The sequence below is a fragment of the Ailuropoda melanoleuca genome, chromosome 4 (assembly GCF_002007445.2).
Source record: "Ailuropoda melanoleuca isolate Jingjing chromosome 4, ASM200744v2, whole genome shotgun sequence".
Lineage (NCBI taxonomy): Eukaryota > Metazoa > Chordata > Mammalia > Carnivora > Ursidae > Ailuropoda > Ailuropoda melanoleuca.
The window spans coordinates 49,736,661-49,757,564 of record NC_048221.1 but is presented as its reverse complement, the minus strand read 5'-3'; the positions used below and the strand labels follow the sequence as shown (position 1 = coordinate 49,757,564).

Sequence of the window (20,904 nt, the reverse complement as noted above, 5' to 3'; positions counted from 1 at the left end):
CTATTCTCAGCCCCTGGGAGGGCTGGCACATAATAAGTGCCTAATAAATATTTGTTGAATGAATGAATGAATGATGGCTGTCTGGGACCTTCTCCAGGGAGGGATTTAGATATTAATAATAGGGGCAACTGGGTGGCTTGGTTAGGTGTCCGACTCTTGATTTCAGTTCAGGTCGTGGTCTCTGGTTCCTGGGATGGGGCTCTGCACTCAGCGGGGAGTCTCCCTCTCTCCTCCTCCCTTTGCCTTTCCCCTCACTCTCTTGCTCACATGGGTGCTCTCTCTCTCTCTCTCAAATAAATAAAGAAGTAAACCTTTAAAATAATAATAATAATAATAACAATAACAATAGTGATTTATTGAGCCCCAAGGATGCACTAAATTCTGCAGCAGTTACATTTTATGATTATCTCATTCAACCTTCATGACAATCCAAAGGGCTAGGAGCTAATTTTAATCCCTATTTGTCAGATCTAACTGAAGCTTAGAAGAGTTACATCACTCAGCCATGAGTGACTCCTGAGCAGTCACACCTTCAAGATCAAGTAGGAACCCGTCAGAAATGGTTTCTTAGGCTCTGTCATACTGAGTCATACTGAGTCGGAAACTCTGGGATGGGGCCCAGCAATCTGAATTTTAACAAGCTCTCCAGGTGATGATACACAGTGTGAAACACCTTGAGCTGAAAAAGGATGAGCTTGAACTCTTTTTTTTTTTAACAGCTTTATGGATCACTTGTAAAAGTAGAAATAAACAAATTACAGCTTTATGGAGATATAATTCATATACCACTAGTGATCGAGTCAATGGTTTTTAGTATATTTTCAGAGTTGTACAACCATCGCCAAAATGGACTGTGATTAAGTGATTAGAACATTTTTGTCTCTCCTAAAAGAAACCCCATCACCCCCATTAGAATCATTCCCCAACCCCTCTCCCTCCCCAACTCTAAGCAACCACTAATTTATTTTATGTCTTTATTATAGTTTTGCCTGTTCTGGACATTTCATATAACTGGAATCATACAAATATGTATGTGATCTTTTGTGACTGGCTTCTTTCACTTTGCATGCTTTCAAAGCTTATCCATGTAATCCTTTTCATGTAATCCTTTTCATTGACAAATAATATTCCATTTATGGATATGTCACATTTTAAAAATCCATTCACCAATTGATGAACATTTGTGTTGTTTCTGTCTTTTAGCTATTGTGAATAACATTACGAACACTTGTGTGTAAGTTTTGGTGCGGACATATGTTTTCATTTCTCTTGGATAATATATACAGGAGTAGGATTGCTGGGTCAAGGGTAAGACCTTACACTATTAACCACTACACATTTCAGCTAGGCTTAGTCTCTACTACTATTAAATAATTATATTATAACACCCATATTCACTTCCATCTATGAATTGTCTTTGTTGCAAAGTCCTTTACTTTTATTATCACAAATCCCCACCTCAATCCCCTAACACAGGAATCATTATCGCTGTTATAAGGGTGAGAAAAACTGGGGCTCACAGAAGTGAGGCAGCTTGTCTACACTCAGTGAACTCGAGTGGAGCTGGGACCACAACCCACATGTGCCTATTTTCTGTGCCCTCTGTGCCTGATATCACGTCCCGAGTCATACCCTGTCCCAAAGCTTTCAAAACATGCCTCTTCCCCTCCTTTCAGGCCTTTTCTGGAAGTTAGGCTGGCCTGAAGTCCCAAGGGTGAGAGCTACACACTCCCCATGCTCTTTTCCCCAGCTGGGGCTGAAGGCCAGGGGAGGGGCTTCCCTGGGAGCTGGAAATAAAATGGAGGGAGGGCTGTGCTGTGCTGGGCAGTATCTTACTGGAGTTACCACACCGGAGGCTGGAAGGGGGAGGTAAGTGTTTTTTGGGGGGGGGATTTGGGGGGGGTGCTACTGGAGAGCAGGTGAGGTGGGCTTGGCATGGAGAGTGAGGAATGAGGCTGAGACAGGTGGACTTGGGTAGTGCTAAGTGGGAGAGTTCACAGGCTGGCAGAGGAAATCCCCCAAGTTGTTAGAAGGAAAGAGTGATTTTACCTGACTGGTAAGGGGGTTCCTTGTTTCATGACCACTCTCTGAGCCCCCTACCCTGTTCCAGGCCCTTTCTGCACCGGGAATAGAGAGACTATCTCAGGGTAAGGCACCCAAGGATTGGTGGGGCCAAGGCATAAACAGGAACTGAGGCACACTTGGCTTGGAAGTAGGAAGGGCAGGATGAAGGGGGAACTGTGTGAGCCATCTAAAAAGGCTTTCCGGGGCGCCTGGGTGGCACAGCAGTTAAGCGTCTGCCTTCGGCTCAGGGCGTGATCCTGGCGTTATGGGATCGAGCCCCACATCAGTCTCCTCCGCTATAAGCCTGCTTCTTCCTCTCCCACTCCCCCTGCTTGTGTTCCCTCTCTCGCTGGCTGTCTCTATCTCTGTCAAAGAAATAAACAAAATCTTAATAAATAAATAAATAAATAAATAAATAAATAAATAAATAAATAAAAATAAAAAGGCTTTCCAGGGGTGCCTGGGTGGCTCAGTTGTTGGGGGTGGCTCAGTTGTTGGGCGTCTGCCTTTGGCTCAGGTCATGATCCCAGCATCCTGGGATTGAGCCCCATGTGGGGCTCCCAGCTCAGTGGGGAGGCTGCTTCTCCCTCTCCAGCTCCCCCCTGCTTGTGTTCCCTCTCTTGCTCTCTCTGTTGAATAAATAAATAAAATCTTATAAACAAACAAACAAGCAAACAAATAAATAAATAAAAAGGTTTTCCAGAACCTCAACTTCCCACATTTATAGTGTTCTTGTCCAGTCTGTGTTGTCTATATAAAACTTTTCTCATAAGTAAATAAATAAATAGGCCTTCTAAAGAGCGGAAACTAGTGAAATTGGGGCTTCAGGGCTGCATATGTTTAGCCCTGAGCTGGAGGAGGATACCACAGGTGGTGGGCAAAGGTTTGGAGCACGCAAGAGCTGATGCAGAGAGTTTAAGGAGAGAAAGCGCCAGGTGAGCCCAGGGCTACCAGCTAGATTTCTGCGTTCAGGATGGTGGCCAGTAGCCATAAGCTACTGTGGATGTTTCAATTTAAATTAGTTAACATGAAACAAAGTTAAAAATCCAATTGTACTAGCCACATTTCAAGTGCTCAGTAGCCCCATGAAGCTAGCAGTTCTGGTACTCGGGAGAAAGGATATAGAACATCTCCAATATCCGTCACCACTGAAAGTCCCTTTGGCCAGTGGGAAGCCTCAGAAGGGGTCTGGATTGTGCGAAGATGCAGGAGAGAGCCTGCGTGGACTGAGCTGCCTGACCCATGTGAGCCTGGCCTGTAAGGTCTCTGGGCTATAGGTGAAGAAACACTCTCCAGAAGAGGGGGGGTGGTGTGACTCACCTCCTGCCAGCATAAAGTGGACTCTGTCCCCGGGGACAGGACCCAACCAGGCAGGGCCTCTTAAGTCCCAACTGGGGATCCCTAATCAGTGTGACCAGAGCCAGAGTCAGAGAAACATGGAGTGAGTAGTCCTGGGGAGGGAAGAGCAGCTGCTGAGTGGGATTGAGCCTGGGCCCTGAGGGGGTTGCCAGCTTGGTCCCAGTTGGCATGTGTGGGATTGGACAGGAGAAGGGCTGGAAAAGTGTGTGTGGGAGTTGAGAGCAGAGACCAGAGTGGAGGTTAGCTGGATGGGGGTGGGGTTGCACTGTGCCAAATTATGAGTAAGAGGGAGCCTTCTATTCCTACCCTAACTAGATTTTCTGCTTCCTTCCCAGGTCCAACACTATCCAGGTGACAAGGATGGAATATGCCATGAAGTCCCTCAGCCTTCTCTACCCCAAGTCCTTGTCCAGGTGAGAAGAGCCAAGGGTAGAAGCAAAGAAGAGCTACTTGTGAGCTGTAAGGCAGACCTTTTCAAACTTCAGTGGGCTCATAAGTCATCCAGACATCTTGTTAAATGCAGATGTTGATTTAGTAGGTCTGGAGTGGGACCCAAGATTTTGCACTTTTTTTTTTTTTTTTTTTTTTAGTTAGAGAGAGAGAGAGAGCAGAGTGCTTGAGCGGGGGGCAGGGGCAGAGAGAGGGAGAGAGATCTTAAGCAGGCACCACACTCAGTGCAGAGCCCAAAGCAGGGCTCAATCTCACAACCCTGAGATCATGACCTGAACTGAAATCAAGAGTCGGACACTTTATCAACTGCACCACCCAGGCACCGCCATTCTTGATCTCATTTAAACCTGATCACAACTTTGGGAGGTGGGGATTATTATACCAAATTAATAGATGGGGGCACTGAGGCACAAAGTGGGTGCTCTCAATCACCTAGCAAATGGGTAGTGGAGCCAGGATTCAGGTTTGGGTCTGACTCAAAAACCCAGGGCCCTTCGCCACTTCATTTCACTTTACAGGTGGGAAGAGAGAGGCCAAGAGAGGAAAGTGGTATTGGGGGGATGTGGGATGGATCCCCTATCACCTTGCTTCTTATCATGGTCAGCGTCAACGAGCAGCGTTAATGCCACTTCGAAATTTATTAGACATATAGAATCCCAGATTCCACCCAGACCTCCTGAATCAGATTCAGATCCCCAGAGGACATATATGTTCACTAATGTTTGAGATGTACTGATCTAGCAGGCCTTTGAGTAAGACTAGTAAGACTTAGAGCAGGCCTGGTGGGTGGTAGAGGAGGAGAAATATGATAGGCTCAACCTACAGGGGTAAGGGAGTTAGTTCCCTGCAGTGGAGTAAGGGCTGGGAGGCAGCAGACAGCTCATTCCAACGCTCCAAATTGTTCCTAGGCATGTGGCAGTGAGCACTTCGGTGGTGACCCAGCAGCTCTTGTCCGAGACCAGCCCAGAGGCCCCCAAGGCCCGGCCCTGGAGAGTAACCACTGCTGACCGGAGTGTGCGGAAGGGCATCATGGCACACAGTCTCAAGGACCTCCTGAACAAGGTGAGGGACAGGACTGCCCTCAGCACAGCCCAACCACCAGGACCATGGCTAAGAGCTGGCCCTGCTAGCTGCCTCTGTCCTCCAGGTCATGAGCGGGCAGTTCAGCCGGGATGGAGTTCATGAGTTAGATGGTGAAAACATTTCCTTTCTGATGCCAGCTCTAATGAGTTGGTAGTGCCTGCCTGGAGTGCTGTCCAATGGATTAGTGAAAGGAGGAAGGCAGTATATTGCCATCCTATACTAACAGTAGGCCAGTGGCATTTTCAGAGTATATTTTTCTTATTGGAAGGACCCTTAGGTTCCCTTTTCCATCGCACACACACATGGAAGTTGGGGAAATAGGCAAGATTTTAGAGATTCTCTTCCCCATCTCCTCCCTTCAGTCAGGGCAGGTCTTCAATCCATCTCCTACACTGGCTTTCCGTGGAAGGCTTTGTTAATCGCTGTAGAAGACTTTCTTCAAATTATTGATCAGGTAAGCTTCCAGAGCAGGAAACCAAAGGCTCTCGTGGATAGCAGTTAACGGCACGCAAGAATGACACCCTTCCCCATTTCCATGCTCCCTCTCTCCCACTGCCTCTCCTATAGCCTCATCTAATCTGGCTCTGTATTAATCTTGTGCTTCACTGCCCCATTATGTTACCAGCTCCAGGCGAGGGGACCCCTGCTCCTATGCAAGCCCGCCTGGCACAGATAATACATTTGGATTAAGCTTCTGATTACTAGATTCTAGAGTTTAACATATAGAAATCATAGCTGACCTAAGCCTCTATTCCAGAGTCCCTCCCCTGCTTCTGTGAATTAGGTCTGTTCTTCTTCGTGGGAGTCCATTTCCCCTCTCTTGTGAGGCTTGTGGCTGGGACACACCAATTTCGCATGCCCTGAATCAAAAGGTCTCTCTCCCACTTGAGTCTAGACTTACTAGTGTTTTTCACTTAAGGTCTGAGGACCACCTCCTGTACCAAAATGGACTTGCTGCACGTGACTTCCGAGACTGCACTCCCTGGGACTGATTAGATCATGAGTGAGGCTCAGGAACTGTCATTTTTAGCAGGTTCTTCAGGAGACTCTAATCACTGAGTTTGGGGACCCCAAGTAGAGTCCTAACTCCAAAGGATGCAGAGAGGAACAACAGTGAGGGTCCATCTTTCCAGCATGGAACCCAGGTTAGAAGTTAAGTCTTACTGATCAAACAGGGAGGACATCAACCTATGTAGACTGCTTTTCCAAGTTTGGCAATATAAAGAAAGGAGCAAAGAGAGTGAGGGGAGAAGGGCAAGGTGATATAGTTGGCATTGACCAGATTTTTAGTCCCTTATTGGCCATGGCAAAGAACAGAGGGGTTTCATTTTAAAAGACCACAGTAAGTCTTTGGAGGATTTTTTTAAAAATTAATTTTGAAAGAATCTCAAACTAACAAAAGTTGCAGGAACAATACAAGACTTCCTAAATCACTTGAGAGTAAGTTGCCAACCTGACGCTTCTTGTTCTTCAATATTTCAGCGTGTCTTTTCTACAAACAAGAATATTCTCCTATATAATTGAAATACAACCATCATTGGGAAACATACAATGTCACATGACTACAGTTTAGTCCTGAGACTCCATTCAGGTGTTACTAATCATCCCAATAATGTCCTTAATAGCAAACAGAATCAGATCAGGATTGAGTATTTTATTTAATTGTGTGTCTCTTTAGTCTCCTCCAATCTGAAACAGTTCATCAATTTTCCTTAACTTTCATGGCCTTGACTGTTTTGAATATTATAAGCCTGTTGTTTTGTTTACTGTTCTTCAGTTTGGGATTGCTTATTTCCCCATTTCAGCCTATATATCTGGCAGGAATATGATAAAAATGGGTTGTCACTGCAAAATTGCATATAATTTTGATTTGTCACATTACTGTTTAACTTTGATTATCTGAATAAGGAGGTATATTTAGGCTTCCTTATGTAAAGTTACTATTCTTCCCTTTGTATTAATTACTTTCTAGAGCAGTACTTTGTATTAAATATACATCTCATCTGCATCCAACTTTCAATTTCTTCATTTACTCATATCAGAAGGGATTCAAATATTCCTATTTTAATGGGATATGAGGATGGTAACAGATTATTTATTGATGGTCAAATGGTCCAAGATTTAGCCAGTGGGACTCCCTTCAGCCCAATTTCTGTCCTTTTCCCATGTGCCTATCATTCTTCAATGCTTTCTGACTTTCGGTCACAACGAGGTATGGCAAGCTCATCTTGTACTTTACCTGCCCTAGCCCTTGAATTGGCTATTTTTCCTAAGGAGATCTGCTTCATTTTAGGGGAGAATGGTATTCAGAAGCCAAGATCTGGGAGTTAGTTGTGTTCATTGCTATCGGTGTGTTGCTGATCCCAGAACTCTATTGAAGGATTTTAAGCAGAAACACATGTTCTCTACTGAATCCAAGCAAGAAAAGTAAAGTGAGAATTCTACTATCCCAAGATAGCTAATGATGTGGTTGTGAATGTCCTAAATAGTTTATCCTTATATACGACTTACTTATATGGGGTTATGTAGTATACTGCCTGACTTTTCACTCTCTAGCATGAATGCGTCATGGATCTCCTTCCATTTTAATCAGTATAGTGTAAATTTAGTAAATGCATATTATGGATGATATACTCTCCCAGGTAACTTATAGCATTTCTTGTAATCATAATCTTGAGGTAGTTACTACTATTTTCATTTTCTAGAAGCAGAGGCCAAGTTCATTCACTGGGATTTAAACCCAGGCTGTCATCTCATACACTTTTGCATTTAGCCATTGTGAGGACTCTAAGGCTATACTTGCCTCAACTTTTTGGATGACGAAACAAGTTCATATAAATGAGATAACTTTCCTAAATTCAGAATAATAATGTAAGGGAGCTAAACTTCAAACCCAGGTCTCTTTAACTCTAGAGTTACACTATCCAGTGCAGTAGTTACTAGTTACATGTGGTTACTGAACTCTTGAAATGAGGCTAGTTGAAACTGAGATATGCTGAAGTATAAATTACATACAGGACTTTGAAGACTTAGTACGAAAAAAATGTAAAATCATAAATTTTTATCCTGATTTTTTGTTGAAATCATATTTTAGATGGAATTAAATATATTACAAGTATCATGTGGCTATTAGAAAATTTTAAATTATACATGTGTGATATATATGTGTGATATATATATGTGATATATGTGTGATACAGAGCATCTATGAAAAACTCACAGCTAACAACATACTTATTGGGAAATTCTGAAAACTTTCCCCTTAAGATCAAGAATGAGATAAGAATATCTGTTCTTGCCACTTCTATACAACATGGTGCTGGAGGTTCTAGCCACACTAATTACGCAAGAAAATAAAATAAAAGGCACCCTGATTGGAAAGGAAGAGGTAAAACTATTCCTATTTGCAGAAAGAAAGCCCTATAGAACACACACACACACACACACACACAAACACACACACACAATTAGAGCTAATAAATGGGTTCAGCCAGGTTGCATGACATAAGGTTGCAAGATATAAGATCAATATACAAAAATCAATTGTATTTCTATACACTGACAATAAATAATCTGAAAATAAAATTAAGAAAATGAGGGGGCACCTGAGTGGCTCAATTGGTTAAGTGTCTGATTCTTGATCTCAGCTCAGGTCTTGATCTCAGGATCATGAATTCAGGCCCCATGTTGGGTTCCATGCTGGATGTGGAGCCTACCTAAGGGGGAAAAAAACCTAATAAGTCCATTCATAATAGCATCAGTAAGAATAGAATGTTTAAGAATAACTTTAACAAAAGTATATGACTTGTGGGGCGCCTGGGTAGTGCAGTCGTTAAGCGTCTGCCTTCGGCTCAGGGCGTGATCCCGGCGTTCCGGGATTGAGTCCCACATCGGGCTCCTCCGCTGGGAGCCTGCTTCTTCCTCTCCCACTCCCCTGCTGTGTTCCCTCTCTTGCTGGCTGTCTCTCTGTCACATAAATAAATAAAATCTTAAAAAAAAAGTATATGACTTGTAGATTGAAAATTGACATTGGTGAAATAAATTAGATTGAAGACTTAAAGACCTAAATAATAGACAAATGTGCTCAAGGATGGGAACACTTAATGTTGTTAAGATGGCGATACTCCCCAACTTGATCTGTAGATTCAATGCAATCCCCATCAAAATTCAAGCTACAATTTTTATAGATATTGACAAGCCGATGCTAAAATTTATATAGAAATACAATGGACCAAAAATAGCTAAAAGAATCTTGGAAAAAGACAAAGTTGGAAGACTTACAATTCCTGATTCCAAAGCTTACTACAAAGCTATAGTAATCAACTCTATGATATTGACATAAGGATAGACACGCTCTATTAATTTACTAGGGCTTCCATAACAAAGTACCACAGACTGATACTTTAATAACAGAAATTTATGTTCTCTCAAATCTGGAGGATGGAAGTCTGAGATCAAGGTGCTGTCAGGGTTGGTTTCTTCCGAGACCTCTCCCTTGGACTTGTAGGTGGCTGTCTTCTTGTTTACATGGTCTTCCCTCTGGGTATGTTTCTTGGTCCTAATCTCTCCTTCTTATAAGGACACTAGTAATATTGGATTAGGGCCCATCTTAATGACATCATTTTAATTTAATTACCTTTTTAAAGACCCTATCTCCAAATATAGTCAGATTCTGAGATCCTGGGGCTTAGGACTTCAATATGTGAATTTGGGAGATATTAAAAATCAATAGAATAGAACTGAAAGTCCAGAAGTAAGCCCATGTATCTATGGTCAACTGATTTTTGACAGGAGAAAGAACAGTCTTTTCGATAATTGGTGCTGGGACAATGGAATATCCATATGCAAAATAACGAAGTTTCATCCCTACCTCACACCATGAACAAAATCAAGTCAAAATGGATCAAAGAGCTAAATGTAGAGCTAAAACTATAAAATTTTTAGTCTTCATGACTTTGGTTTCTTTGATATGGCATCAAAACACAAGCAATCAGAGGGGGGAAAATCAGACTTCATCAACATTAAACACTTCTGTATGTGTTATCAAAAAAATTAAATGACAACCTATAGAATGGGAGAAATTATTTGCAGATCTCATATATGAGAAGGATCTAGTATCAAGAATACATACAGATGGGGTGCCTGGGTGGCTCAGTGGTTAAACGTCTGCCTTTGGCTCAGGGCGTGATCCCAGGGTCTTGGGATTGAGCCCCGCATCAGGCTCCCTGCTCTGCTGGGAGCCTGCTTCTTCCTCTCCCACTCCCCCTGCTTGTGCTCCCTGTCGCTCGCTGGCTATCTCTCTCCCTGTCAAATAAATGAATAAAATCTAAAAAAAGAAAAAAGAAAGCATACAGAACTCCTATAACTCAACAATAAAAAGACAACCCAATTAAATATGGGTAAAGAAGGATGCCTAGGTAGCTCAGTCGGTTGAGCATCTGTCTTTGGCTCAGGTCGTGATCCCAGAGTCCTGGGATCGAGTCTTGCATTAGGCTCCTTGCTTGGCAAAGAGCCTACTTCTGCCTACCTCTCCCCCTGCTTGTGCTCTCTCTCTGACCAATAAATAAATAAAATCTTTTAAAAAATAAAATTAAATAAATAAAAATGGGTAAAGAGTTGGAATAAACATTTCTCTAAAGAAAATATATAAATGGCTAGTAACATATGAAAAGATGTTCAACATCATTAGTCATTAGGGAAATTCAAATCAAAACTAGTTCATAGCCACTAGAATGACTAAAATAAAAGGCAGACAGTAACAAGTGCTGATAAGGATGTAAAGAAATTGGAATCTTAATTCATTGCTAATGGGCACATAAAATGATGCAGCTGCTTTGGAAAACAGTTTTATAGTTCCTCAAAAAGTTAAACATACAGTTAATTGTGTGACTCAGTATTTTCACTCCTAGGTATATACCCAGGAAAACTGAAAACATATGTTTACTCACAAACTTGTACATGAATACTCATAACAGCAGTATTCATGATATATCACCTTATAATGGAAACAACCCAAATGTCTATGCCAACTGATGAATGGATTAAAAAAGTGACATATTGGGGTGCCTTGGTGGCTTAGTCAGTTAAGCATCTTCCTTCCGCTCAGGTCATGATCCCAGGGTCCTGGGATTGAGCCCCATGTTGGGCTCCCAGCTCAGCGGGGAGCCTGCTTCTCCCTCTGCCTGCCACTCCCCCTGCTTGTGCTTGCTCTTTCTCTCTCTCCCATGAATAAATGAAATCTTTAAAAAATGTGATGAATCTATATAGTAGAATATTATTCAGCCATAAAAAGAAATGAATCATGTTACAACATAGATGAAATTTGAAAACATACTGAGGAAAAGAAGTCAGTCTAAAAAGACCACATATTGTATGATTCCATTTATATGAAATGTCCATAATAGGCAAATCCATAGAGACAAACAGTAGAGGTTGCCATGGGGTGGGGGATGGGAAATGAGAGCTAATGGGTAATGGGTTTCTTTTGGGATGATGAAAATGTTCTGAAATCAGATAGTTGTGATGGTTGCATATGTAGTAAAAAACACTGAATTGTATACTTTAGAAGGGTGAATTTTATGGCATGTGAATTATATCTCAATAAAAAATTACATATGTGAGTCCCATTATATTTTTTTTGGACAGCACTGTTCCAGAACATAACCATGAATCCAAGTACCAAGAGGGACCATAACATAGAATGTTTGAATGGTGATCCCACAGCAAGAGCCTGGGTTCCAGTCCCATTTCCCATAGATCCTTATCCACTTGCTCTTTCCCTGGCAGCTGAGATGATGTAATATGGGTCTTCCTCATGCCCTGTGGCTGCATGGGGATGGCAGAAGCATCACTGACCTTATTCTTCAGGTCCGGGACACCCTGATACCGGCAGACAAGCCCTTCTTTCTGGTGCTGGAGGAAGATGGTACAACTGTAGAGACTGAGGAGTATTTCCAAGCCCTGGCAGATGACTCAGTGTTCATGGTCCTCCAGAAGGGGCAGAAATGGCAGCCCCCATCAGAACAGGTGAGTTCCCACCTGGGTGGTGGGGAGAATATTGGGAGCCCGGGAGAAGTCCTTGGGTGGATGCCAACCACAGGCTTGTCTTGATACAGGGTACTAGGTGCCAACTTTCCCTCTCCCGTAAGCCTGCCAAGAAGATTGATGTGGCTCGCGTAACTTTTGACCTATACAAGATGAACCCACAGGACTTCATTGGTTGCCTGAATGTGAAGGCCACTCTGTATGGCACATATTCCCTTTCCTATGACCTGCACTGCTACCGGGCCAAGCGCATCATGAAGTGAGTGAAATGGGATTAGCTGGGGATAGGGTGGGTATTCAACAAGGGGGGAGTCCCTTTCTGCTCATGGACCTCCGTTTTCTTGGGCCTGGGACTAGTGTTGATTCTGACAAAGCATGACAGTGAGCACTTGTCTAGAACTTTATGGCTGAATTAGTGCTTTAGCATATGCCAAAGGGATATACGTACTCCTCCAGTTGGAACTGGGATACATTATTTTTCTAATTACCTTCCACTACCACAACTACTTTTTTTCACCTTAAATAGGAAGTTTTCCTAAGTAGTCTTCTAATCAACTTTTAAAAAGTGAATGTGTGTCAAAGATTTTATTGAACTCATTAATTAAGGAGAGAACCAGAAAGAAGTTACAATCAGTTCAGAGAATTCCAAACCCCACCAATACCTATAGGTCCATCGAGAATGCTGAGATAAGGGCGCCTGGGTGGCTCAGTCCGTTGAATGGCCAACTCTTGGTTTCATCTCAGGTCATGATCTCAGGGTGATGGGATCAAGCCCCATGTCAGGCTTTTCCCTCTGCCCAGGAGTCTGCTTGGGATTTTCTCTCTCCCTCTACTTCTGCCCCTCTCCCCTCCCTCATAAATAAATAAATCTTAAAAGAAAAAAGAATGAGATAAATTCATAGATACTAAATTGGATTTCTCCATGGGGTGCGAAGGATGAAATAACTGTCCTTCCACAGACGGAATTAATTTGCATGTCTATGGACAATAGTCATTTGTATTATCTAATGAACTTCTTTTAAACTTTTTACTTTACTTTTGAAAGTTTAATCCAGTAACACAGGAAGCATGAGAATATGTTAAATCATAAGACAAGTACCGTTATGGGGATGTTTCTCAATTTCAGCTGCTCCACTGGTGTTCTAGTGAATTCTTACCCTATCAGGTGGATGCAGTCACGGAGGCAGAGGCATCCAGCTACTCCAAAGCCACAAAGCTAGGGAGTAGCGGAGCACGGCCTCTTGCCAGTTTCATCTGACAGATTCTACTCCTCCCCAGTTGCTTTATTTAGTGTCTACTGAGCACCCAATGTGTGCCTGGTCCTAGGATGTAAGCTAAAGATCCAGAGATATACAAGATGTCAGAACAAGCTCCACAATGGCAAGACTTTCTGTTGCCTCCAGTAACTTGATGAATGCTGGCACACAGCAGTAATTCAAATCATTGTAGAATGAATGAAGATGCATTTGATCCTTGTTCTTTTTTTTTTTTTTAAAGATTTTATTTATTTATTCGACAGAGATAGAGACAGCCAGCGAGAGAGGGCACAAGCAGGGGGAGTGGGAGAGGAAGAAGCAGGCTCATAGCAGAGGAGCCTGATGTGGGGCTCGATCCCATAACGCCGGGATCACGCCCTGAGCCGAAGGCAGACGCTCAACCGCTGTGCCACCCAGGCGCCCCTTGATCCTTGTTCTTAGAGGTCTTTTGAGAAATCCTGCTCAGGGTCCCGAGTTCTGCCAGAACATATGTGCCTACAGTATACCAAAACTTCTTGGCTTTTTTTTTTAAATCGGTTGTGTGGGTTTTTTTTTTTTTAAGATTTTATTTGTTTATTTGGGAGAGAGAGAGCACAAGCAGGGGGAGCAGCAGGCAGGGCAGGCAGAGGGAGAAGCAGGCTCCGTGCTGAGCAAGGAGCCTGATGCAGGACCCGATCCCAGGATGCTGGGATCATGACCTGAGCTGAAGGCTGATGAGCGACCCGAGGTGTGTGGTTCTGCTTGCCAGAGATGACTCCCAGTCACAGGCTTGAGTCTAGTTCTGTAGTTAGATGTCCCATATTCCTCCTATACTCTATCTTGCCCCATTCTTGATCTGGGCTTGCTGCCGGTAGTTTACAAATTTCAAAATCTAGAGCAAGAAGCTTCAGCCTTTAAACTCGGTGCATTTAGGGGTAGTACGACTCTCAGACCTAAACACAGTAGACATGTTGGTATCAAACACACAGCAAGCTGGAGTAGGTGTGGTGACTTAGTGGTGTCAGCTAATTTTATTATTCCTGTTGCTGCTGTTGTAGTAAAACATACATAAAATTTACCATTTCAACATTTTAAAGTGTACAGTTCAGTGCCTTAAATACATTCACAATATTGTGCAAGAGTTACCACTCTCAATTTCCAGAACTTTTTCACCATCTCGAACTGAAACTCTGTCCCAATTAAACACTAACTTTCCACTCCCCCATCTTCCAGCCCCTGGTAAACTGTGTGCTACTTTCTCTGTTAATTTGCCTATTCTAGATATCTAATGCAGTACTTGTCCTTTTGTGACTTATTTATGTCACTGAGCATAATGTTTTCAAGTTTCATCCATGTTGTAGCATACATCAGAATTTCATTCCTATTTATGGCCAGACTGCTGGTTTTAAGTCTCTGTTTTGTAATTTCAGAAATGGGTATACTTCTCAGATAGAGCCTTTAAATTTCTAAAGAAGGGGCACCTGGGTGGCTCAGTCAGTTAAGCATCCGACTCTTGGTTTCGGTTCGGGTCATGATCCCAGGGCTGTGAGATCAGCAGGGAGTCTGCTGGAGATTCTCTCTCTCCCTCTCCCTCTGCCCTTTCTGCCACTCATGCTCTCTCTCTCTCTCCCCCTGCCTTTCTCTCTCTAAAATAAAGAAATAAATCTTTAAAAAAACAAGTAAAATTTTAAAGAATTTTCATGTGTAGATGTTTATAATTCTAATTATCTTTCTGCCTCCCTGTACCTCAACCATAAGTTCATGTATCGAATAAAGGTTAATAGTTTGACAGTTTTAATACCAGCCAGAAAGTCTTTATTTTTCCTTTTGTATTTCCCTCCTCGATCCCCTGCTAGGACTAGACAGCCCCAGTGAACTTCATTAATCTCCTTGAAACAGATTTGGATGAGAACTTGGTTAAAGTAGTCAAGCATTCCATCAGCTACACTTGGCCCCATGTTTTGCCCTACTCATCTACCTATTGGGCTCCAAATGAAGCGATCTTATGTTGTTTCAACCTCATAACCCTGTGAGGCATCAAAATGGTATGATCGTATTTGATGGATGGGAAAGCAAAAGCTCAGAACTCTAGTAGTTGGCCAAGCTTCACACAGCTGAGAAGACCCGATTAGCACTCTGGCCTGTCTGACCCAAGTCCTGTTCCCAGTACGTTGCAACACTGGGCATGGGGATCCTCAAGTCCAGTGCCCTGAAAATTAGCTCGACCACACATGACTTGGAAAGGCCTCAGCATCTAGAACAGAGGTCATGAAGGAGAGCGCCATGGCATGGAGATTAATGTGGCTGGACCACAGTAGTATTACAAAAATTAAAGGTCTTATTAAATGAGCTTGAACTTTGCATGAGAAACTAGCGAGGTTATGGACATCTCAATTAAAGTACGATGGCAGCCAATGCCTGTAGACCCTTTCCCACTTGCTGAGGGAGGGCAGCATCCAGTCCTGTTGACACGCCACTTCATGGTTTATGAAATTATGGCGGTAGCATGGAGGGGACACATTTAGAGGATGCAGGGAGGGGTTTTCTTTGTGTTTTGACTCTAGCACCTTTTTCTTCCACCCAGGGAAGTTCTTCGTTGGGCCCTCTTCAGCATGCAGACCACAGGCCACGTGCTGCTTGGCACCTCCTGTTATATGCAGCAGCTCCTGGATGCCACAGAGGGAGGGCAGCCCCCTGAGGCCACCGCCCGCTCGCTCATCCCGACCTGTCTGAAGATACTGCAGTGAAGGCTCCAGTCCTCGGAGGCATTCCTCAGACAAAGACTAGACTGTGGCCCCCAAGCTCAGCTAGTAGCACCCACAAGCTGGCAGCTAGACAGCATCTTACCTCGCCACACCTCCTCACCCACGCAGGACCATGAGGGAAGAAGCCTTCCCGGGGGAAAGGCTGGAAACCTGAGGGTCCCTAGCCTGGCCTAGCTCCTTCCTGTCCAGGGTAGCTTAGCTGACCATGAAAGGTCACCAGCAGGTTAGGCACGAAGTCTGCCCCTCAGCGACCTGTCTTCACACACTCCCCACCTCCTGGCCTCCCAGCTCTAATACTCCTGAGGAAACCTCCAAGCCCACTAGTGTATGATATTACATTATTTATGCGGATACATCTTTGCCTGTGTTCTTTGGGGGTGAGGGTGGGGTTCTGTCTGGAAGGTTGGAAAAGTCTAAGCAAAGAGAGGAATCTATTGTCAAACCATTTTTCAAAATGTGGGGTTACAGGAAACAGGACTTTTTCTACCAATGGAAAAAAATTTGATTCTTTAACTATAATGTCTGCTGAATCAGAGACTTGAGCAGACCGTGTAATCAATACGATAAAGGACAATTTCCAAAATAAATCTGCCTATCAGAAGGGCTTTGAATGGCACGGTGGGACTAAGGCACTCTTCCAGTTTCTCAGCGTTACATTTTATTACAACCTTTTAAGTGTTTAGGTGGGAAAGGACTCATCAGGCCATTAACACAGCTCTCCGTCAATGAGTTCCCTCCTTCGCCAGAAGCTTATCTTTCATGTTCAGCACTATCAACTTCAGGATTTCAAAATGAGCTGTTACTTAGCCACAAAGAATATTAGTTCCTCATCAGTGAGAGCTAGCATTTTTCTATCTAGAGCAACTAAAACGAGATAAGCATGAAAGGCTGAATTTGTAGGTGACTGTGCTTTAGTGTGTGACTCTCAGATTCAAAACCATGTCATTTCTGCCCCTGAATATAAAGCCTTTTTGGGTTTATTAGTTACCAAGTCCTGTGTTACCAAAGCCAGAGTCTGGAAAGTTGCTGGCAGCTGATCTAAACCAGCAGCCATGTGTGGGAGGAGCTGCAGAGCTAGCAAAAACATACTTTCTATTCTTGGCCTTCTCCTGCTCTTGCATTTAAGGCCTGGCTCAGGGCTACCCTGGCTCCATGGGGGAGGCCTTCCGGCATGGAGGTACCATGTTTACATCAGCACAGAAGCTATTCCTGGTCAACACATGCAGAGGCTGCAGCTTACCTGCCCCCCCCTTTTAAAAACATTTTATTATTATTTTTTTAAAGTAAACGCTACACCCAACGCCCAGCGTGGGGCTTGAGTTCACAACCCCAAGATCAAGATTCGCATGCTCTACCAATTGAGTCAGCCAGGAGCCCCCTTCTTTTTTTTTAATTTCTTTTTAAATTTTTGAAAAATGATTTTATTTATTTGTAGAGAGAGAGAAAGAGAGAATGTACAAGCAGGAGGAGCGGCAGGCAGAGAGAGAAAAAGTCTCCCCGCTGAGCAAGGAGCCCGTTGTGGGACTTCATCCCAGAACCCTGGGGATCATGACCCGAGCCGAAGGCAGATGCTTAACTGACTGAGGCACCCAGGCGTCCCTTTTTAAATTTATTTAAGTAAGCTATCTGCCGCTCTTGTGAAGTTAGGCATAAGCTGAGTTGGGCTGGGGGGTCCAGAAGTTTGGAATTTGTCTAAACATCCCTCCTCCTAAGATTCAGAGTTTCACAAGTGAGTCTTGAGTGGCTAACCATGGTCTTTTGGCACCGAGACCTCTCAGCCCAGGGAAAATCAGGTTCTTTTCTTTCAGGAACTTGGAGACTGACCAGCTGTCAGCAGTGAACAGGAGAGGGCAGGCTCTGACGAGGCTGGGCTATGTGAAAGGAAAATTCCAGAGAGCACAGGACCTCAGGAGAGCCAGAAGCCAGTCCAAGTGGGGGAATGGTCCCTCCTGTGGCCAAGTGCCACAGTGGAGGAGAGGTCTGTTGCAGTTAAGGCACATTGTGTTCGAGCCCCTGGGCTTTAGTCTTTCCACTTTTGCTCAAGCTGGTACTTACGAAAGCACAGGAGGCCTTTCAGAAGAGGGGTTCTAAAACGCCGTGGGACTTTATGACAAAGCACAGTACTGCCTGAGCCCAAAACAAGATAAAAACCACTTGTATTCTTGCCAAATGTCCTGCCAGTTCTGTCCCTATTTGTGTACAATCTATTAAAAATTGATTGTTTAAATCTTTGAATTAAAAAAATAAGTTTCTTGAGGTCTAATTTACATACAATAAAATTTTCTCTTTTAAGATATAGACAATTAAGTTTGGGCAATGTTTGTTTTTAGTTTTTGGCAATTTTTTAAAAGATTTTCTCTCTTTAGAGAGAGGGAGAGAGAGCACGCACTTGCATGTACGCGCACACACGCACGCACACAATTTGGAGGAGGAGCAGAGGGAGAGGGAGAAAGAATCGCAAGCAGACTCTGCATTGAGTACAAGCCTGAATAGGGGCTAGATCCCAAGACCCCAAGATTTTCCTGAGCGGAAATCAAGAGTCAGACGCCCAACTGACTCAGGTGCTGCAGTTCTGGCAAATTTATACAGTTATGTAACCATCATTTCTAGCATACAGAAAACTTTCCTTATGCCCTTTCTAATCTCCATCCCCACTCACCCCAAGCCCCTGGCAATCCCTGACTCTTTTCTGCCAATATAGTTTGCCTTTTCTAAAATGTAGAATCGTATAGCCTTTTTTAAAAAAATTATTTTTACTTATTTTTATTAAAAAATTTTTTATTATTTAAAATATTTGATGAATCATACAGTCTTTCATATTTGGCTTCGATTTTAAACCAGGTTTGCATATATGTATGTAGATGAAATATATCAATGAGATAAAAAAAAAACTTACACAATTCCAAAGGGTAAAAATCATTGTTCATCTTTTGACCTCTGATTCCTTCTCCAAAGCGAACATCATCTTGTCTCTGTGTGTCCTTTCAGAAATGCAGAGACATAAAATGTAATAAATACATGTAAATCACACACATACACACATATATGCATCTTCTAGTCACACTATACTTTTCTTTCCTTTTTTGCTTTAATATATATTTGGAGACTGATTCATATCAGCACGTAGAGATATACACATTCCTTAATGGCTGCATGGTATGGATATGCTACAGCTGACTTAGCCACTCCTTTGTTGATGAATTTAGGTTAATTTGCAGTCTTTCCCTAATGCAAACAGTGAATTGAAAGTTATAGTGCTCTTAGTAAATAAATAAAATAATATACAGGTTGCATGTAACTTTTATGTAGTTAGAATTATAGGATAGAACCCATTTTGTTCCTTGCTTTCTCTTTACATAACATCTCATTTCTCCTGTCGTTCCCTGCCTCTGGCTCTCCTCCTCCCAATACCTTTTCCTTCTGGTGCATTTCTTTTTTTTTTTTAATTTTTTTTTATTATATTATGTTAGTCACCATACAGTATATCCCTGGTCTCTGATGTATAAAGTTCGATGATTCATTAGTTGCATATAACACCCAGTGCACCATGCAATACGTGCCCTCCTTACCACCCATCACCAGTCTAACCCATTCCCCCACCCCACTCCCTTCTGAAGCCCTCAGTTTGTTTCTCAGAGTCCATAGTCTCTCATGCTTCATTCCCACTTCTGATTACCCCCCTTTCTTTATCCCTTTCTTCCCCTACCGATCATCCTAGTTCTTATGTTCCATAGATGAGAGAAATCATATGATAATTGTCTTTCTCTGCTTGACTTATTTCACTTAGCATTATCTCCTCCAGTGCCGTCCATGTTGCAGCAAATGTTGAGAATTCGTTCTTTCTGATAGCTGAGTAATATTCCATTGTATATATGGACCACAGCTTCTTAATCCAGTCATCTGTTGAAGGGCATCTCGGCTCCTTCCATGATTTGGCTATTGTGGACAATGCAGCTATGAACATTGGGGTGCATATGGCCCTTCTCTTTACTACGTCTGTATCTTTGGGGTAAACACCCAGTAGTGCAATGGCTGGGTCATAGGGTAGTTCAATTTTTAACTTTTTAAGGGACCTCCACACTGTTTTCCAGAGTGGCTGTACCAACTTGCATTCCCACCAACAATGTAGGAGGGATCCCCTTTCTCCACATCCTCTCCAGCAATTGTTGTTTCTTTGCCTTGTCAATTTTTGCCATTCTAACTGGTGTAAGGTGGTATCTTAGTGTGGTTTTGATTTGAATTTCCCTGATGGCTAGTGCATTTCTATTCGTTTTTCACAACCCTCCCATCACAACGCAGGCTGGGACTAGCTCTTCTCCCTTCACCCTCTCAGCATCTGCACAACGTTTAGCAAGGTGGGCTGTGATGCTGCGATCTGTGTGCACTGGGTGATCTTCTTGTGGGCAGGGCCTGTCTTGTTGATCTGTGTTTCCAGCTCAAAGATGCCAGGACCTGACATAGCGTTAGCATTTAAAAAATGCTGAATCGGTGATGTGTTAGATCTATTTCCCCTATAGAGCTAACCTAGATCAATATGTTTCCAGTTTTGAGATTTGTTTTGGTTTTGTTTTGTAGCGAATTCTCTTTCACCCTCTGGCCTTCTCCTTTTGGGTTGCTTATGCACCTGTCTTGGGTTTTGTTTGGTTTTCTCTTTCTTCTCAATTTGCCTTACAAAATTGGGCACAACGGTGGTTTTTTGAAGTCAGAGGCTCCTACGAATTGGAATGGTAATCAGAGTACCTTTCGTTTCCGTTTTATCTTAAGACAGGTCCTCTGATCCCGAGTAAATTCCTTCTCAGCTCCGTGCCTCAATTTCCCCAAAAGCACAGACGTGAGTGAGGTAAAGCATTCTCTTCCTGGGCGAAGGCAAAGCTCCGCCTTCTCAGGGCTCCGAGCCAGTCGGC

General features: G+C 43.1%; 1 protein-coding gene and 1 long non-coding RNA gene across 4 annotated transcripts; one reads left to right on the top strand and one right to left on the bottom strand.

Moving 5' to 3' along the window:
- The first annotated feature begins 1,809 nt into the window (after positions 1-1,809).
- CIDEC (cell death inducing DFFA like effector c) lies at positions 1,810-16,351 on the top strand. 3 transcript variants are annotated; one of them, XM_011232049.2, is made up of 6 exons: positions 1,810-1,869; positions 3,759-3,836; positions 4,782-4,935; positions 11,824-11,982; positions 12,072-12,259; positions 15,820-16,351. In XM_011232049.2, the coding sequence occupies exons 2-6, from the start codon at positions 3,784-3,786 to the stop codon at positions 15,980-15,982; spliced, it is 717 nt and encodes a 238-aa protein (XP_011230351.2). In that variant the 5' UTR covers positions 1,810-1,869; positions 3,759-3,783; the 3' UTR covers positions 15,983-16,351. The 3 variants fall into 3 exon arrangements, with proteins under 3 accessions (XP_011230351.2, XP_019661261.1, XP_019661263.1); XM_019805702.2 differs by lacking the exon at positions 1,810-1,869 and adding an exon at positions 3,440-3,505; XM_019805704.1 differs by lacking the exon at positions 1,810-1,869 and having other exon boundaries at positions 3,820-3,882.
- Positions 8,620-20,865, bottom strand: LOC117801925. Its single transcript, XR_004624760.1, has 3 exons — positions 20,741-20,865; positions 18,897-18,981; positions 8,620-8,672 (listed from the first exon to the last, which is right to left on the bottom strand). It is a non-coding gene; the product is annotated as an uncharacterized LOC117801925 (long non-coding RNA).
- Positions 20,866-20,904: the final 39 nt, after the last annotated feature.

Coding starts and splice junctions, on each gene's coding strand:
- CIDEC (XM_019805702.2), top strand. Junction 4,936..11,823: donor TCAAGGACCTCCTGAACAAG/GTGAGGGACAGG, acceptor CTTATTCTTCAG/GTCCGGGACACCCTGATACC. Junction 11,983..12,071: donor GGCAGCCCCCATCAGAACAG/GTGAGTTCCCAC, acceptor GTCTTGATACAG/GGTACTAGGTGCCAACTTTC.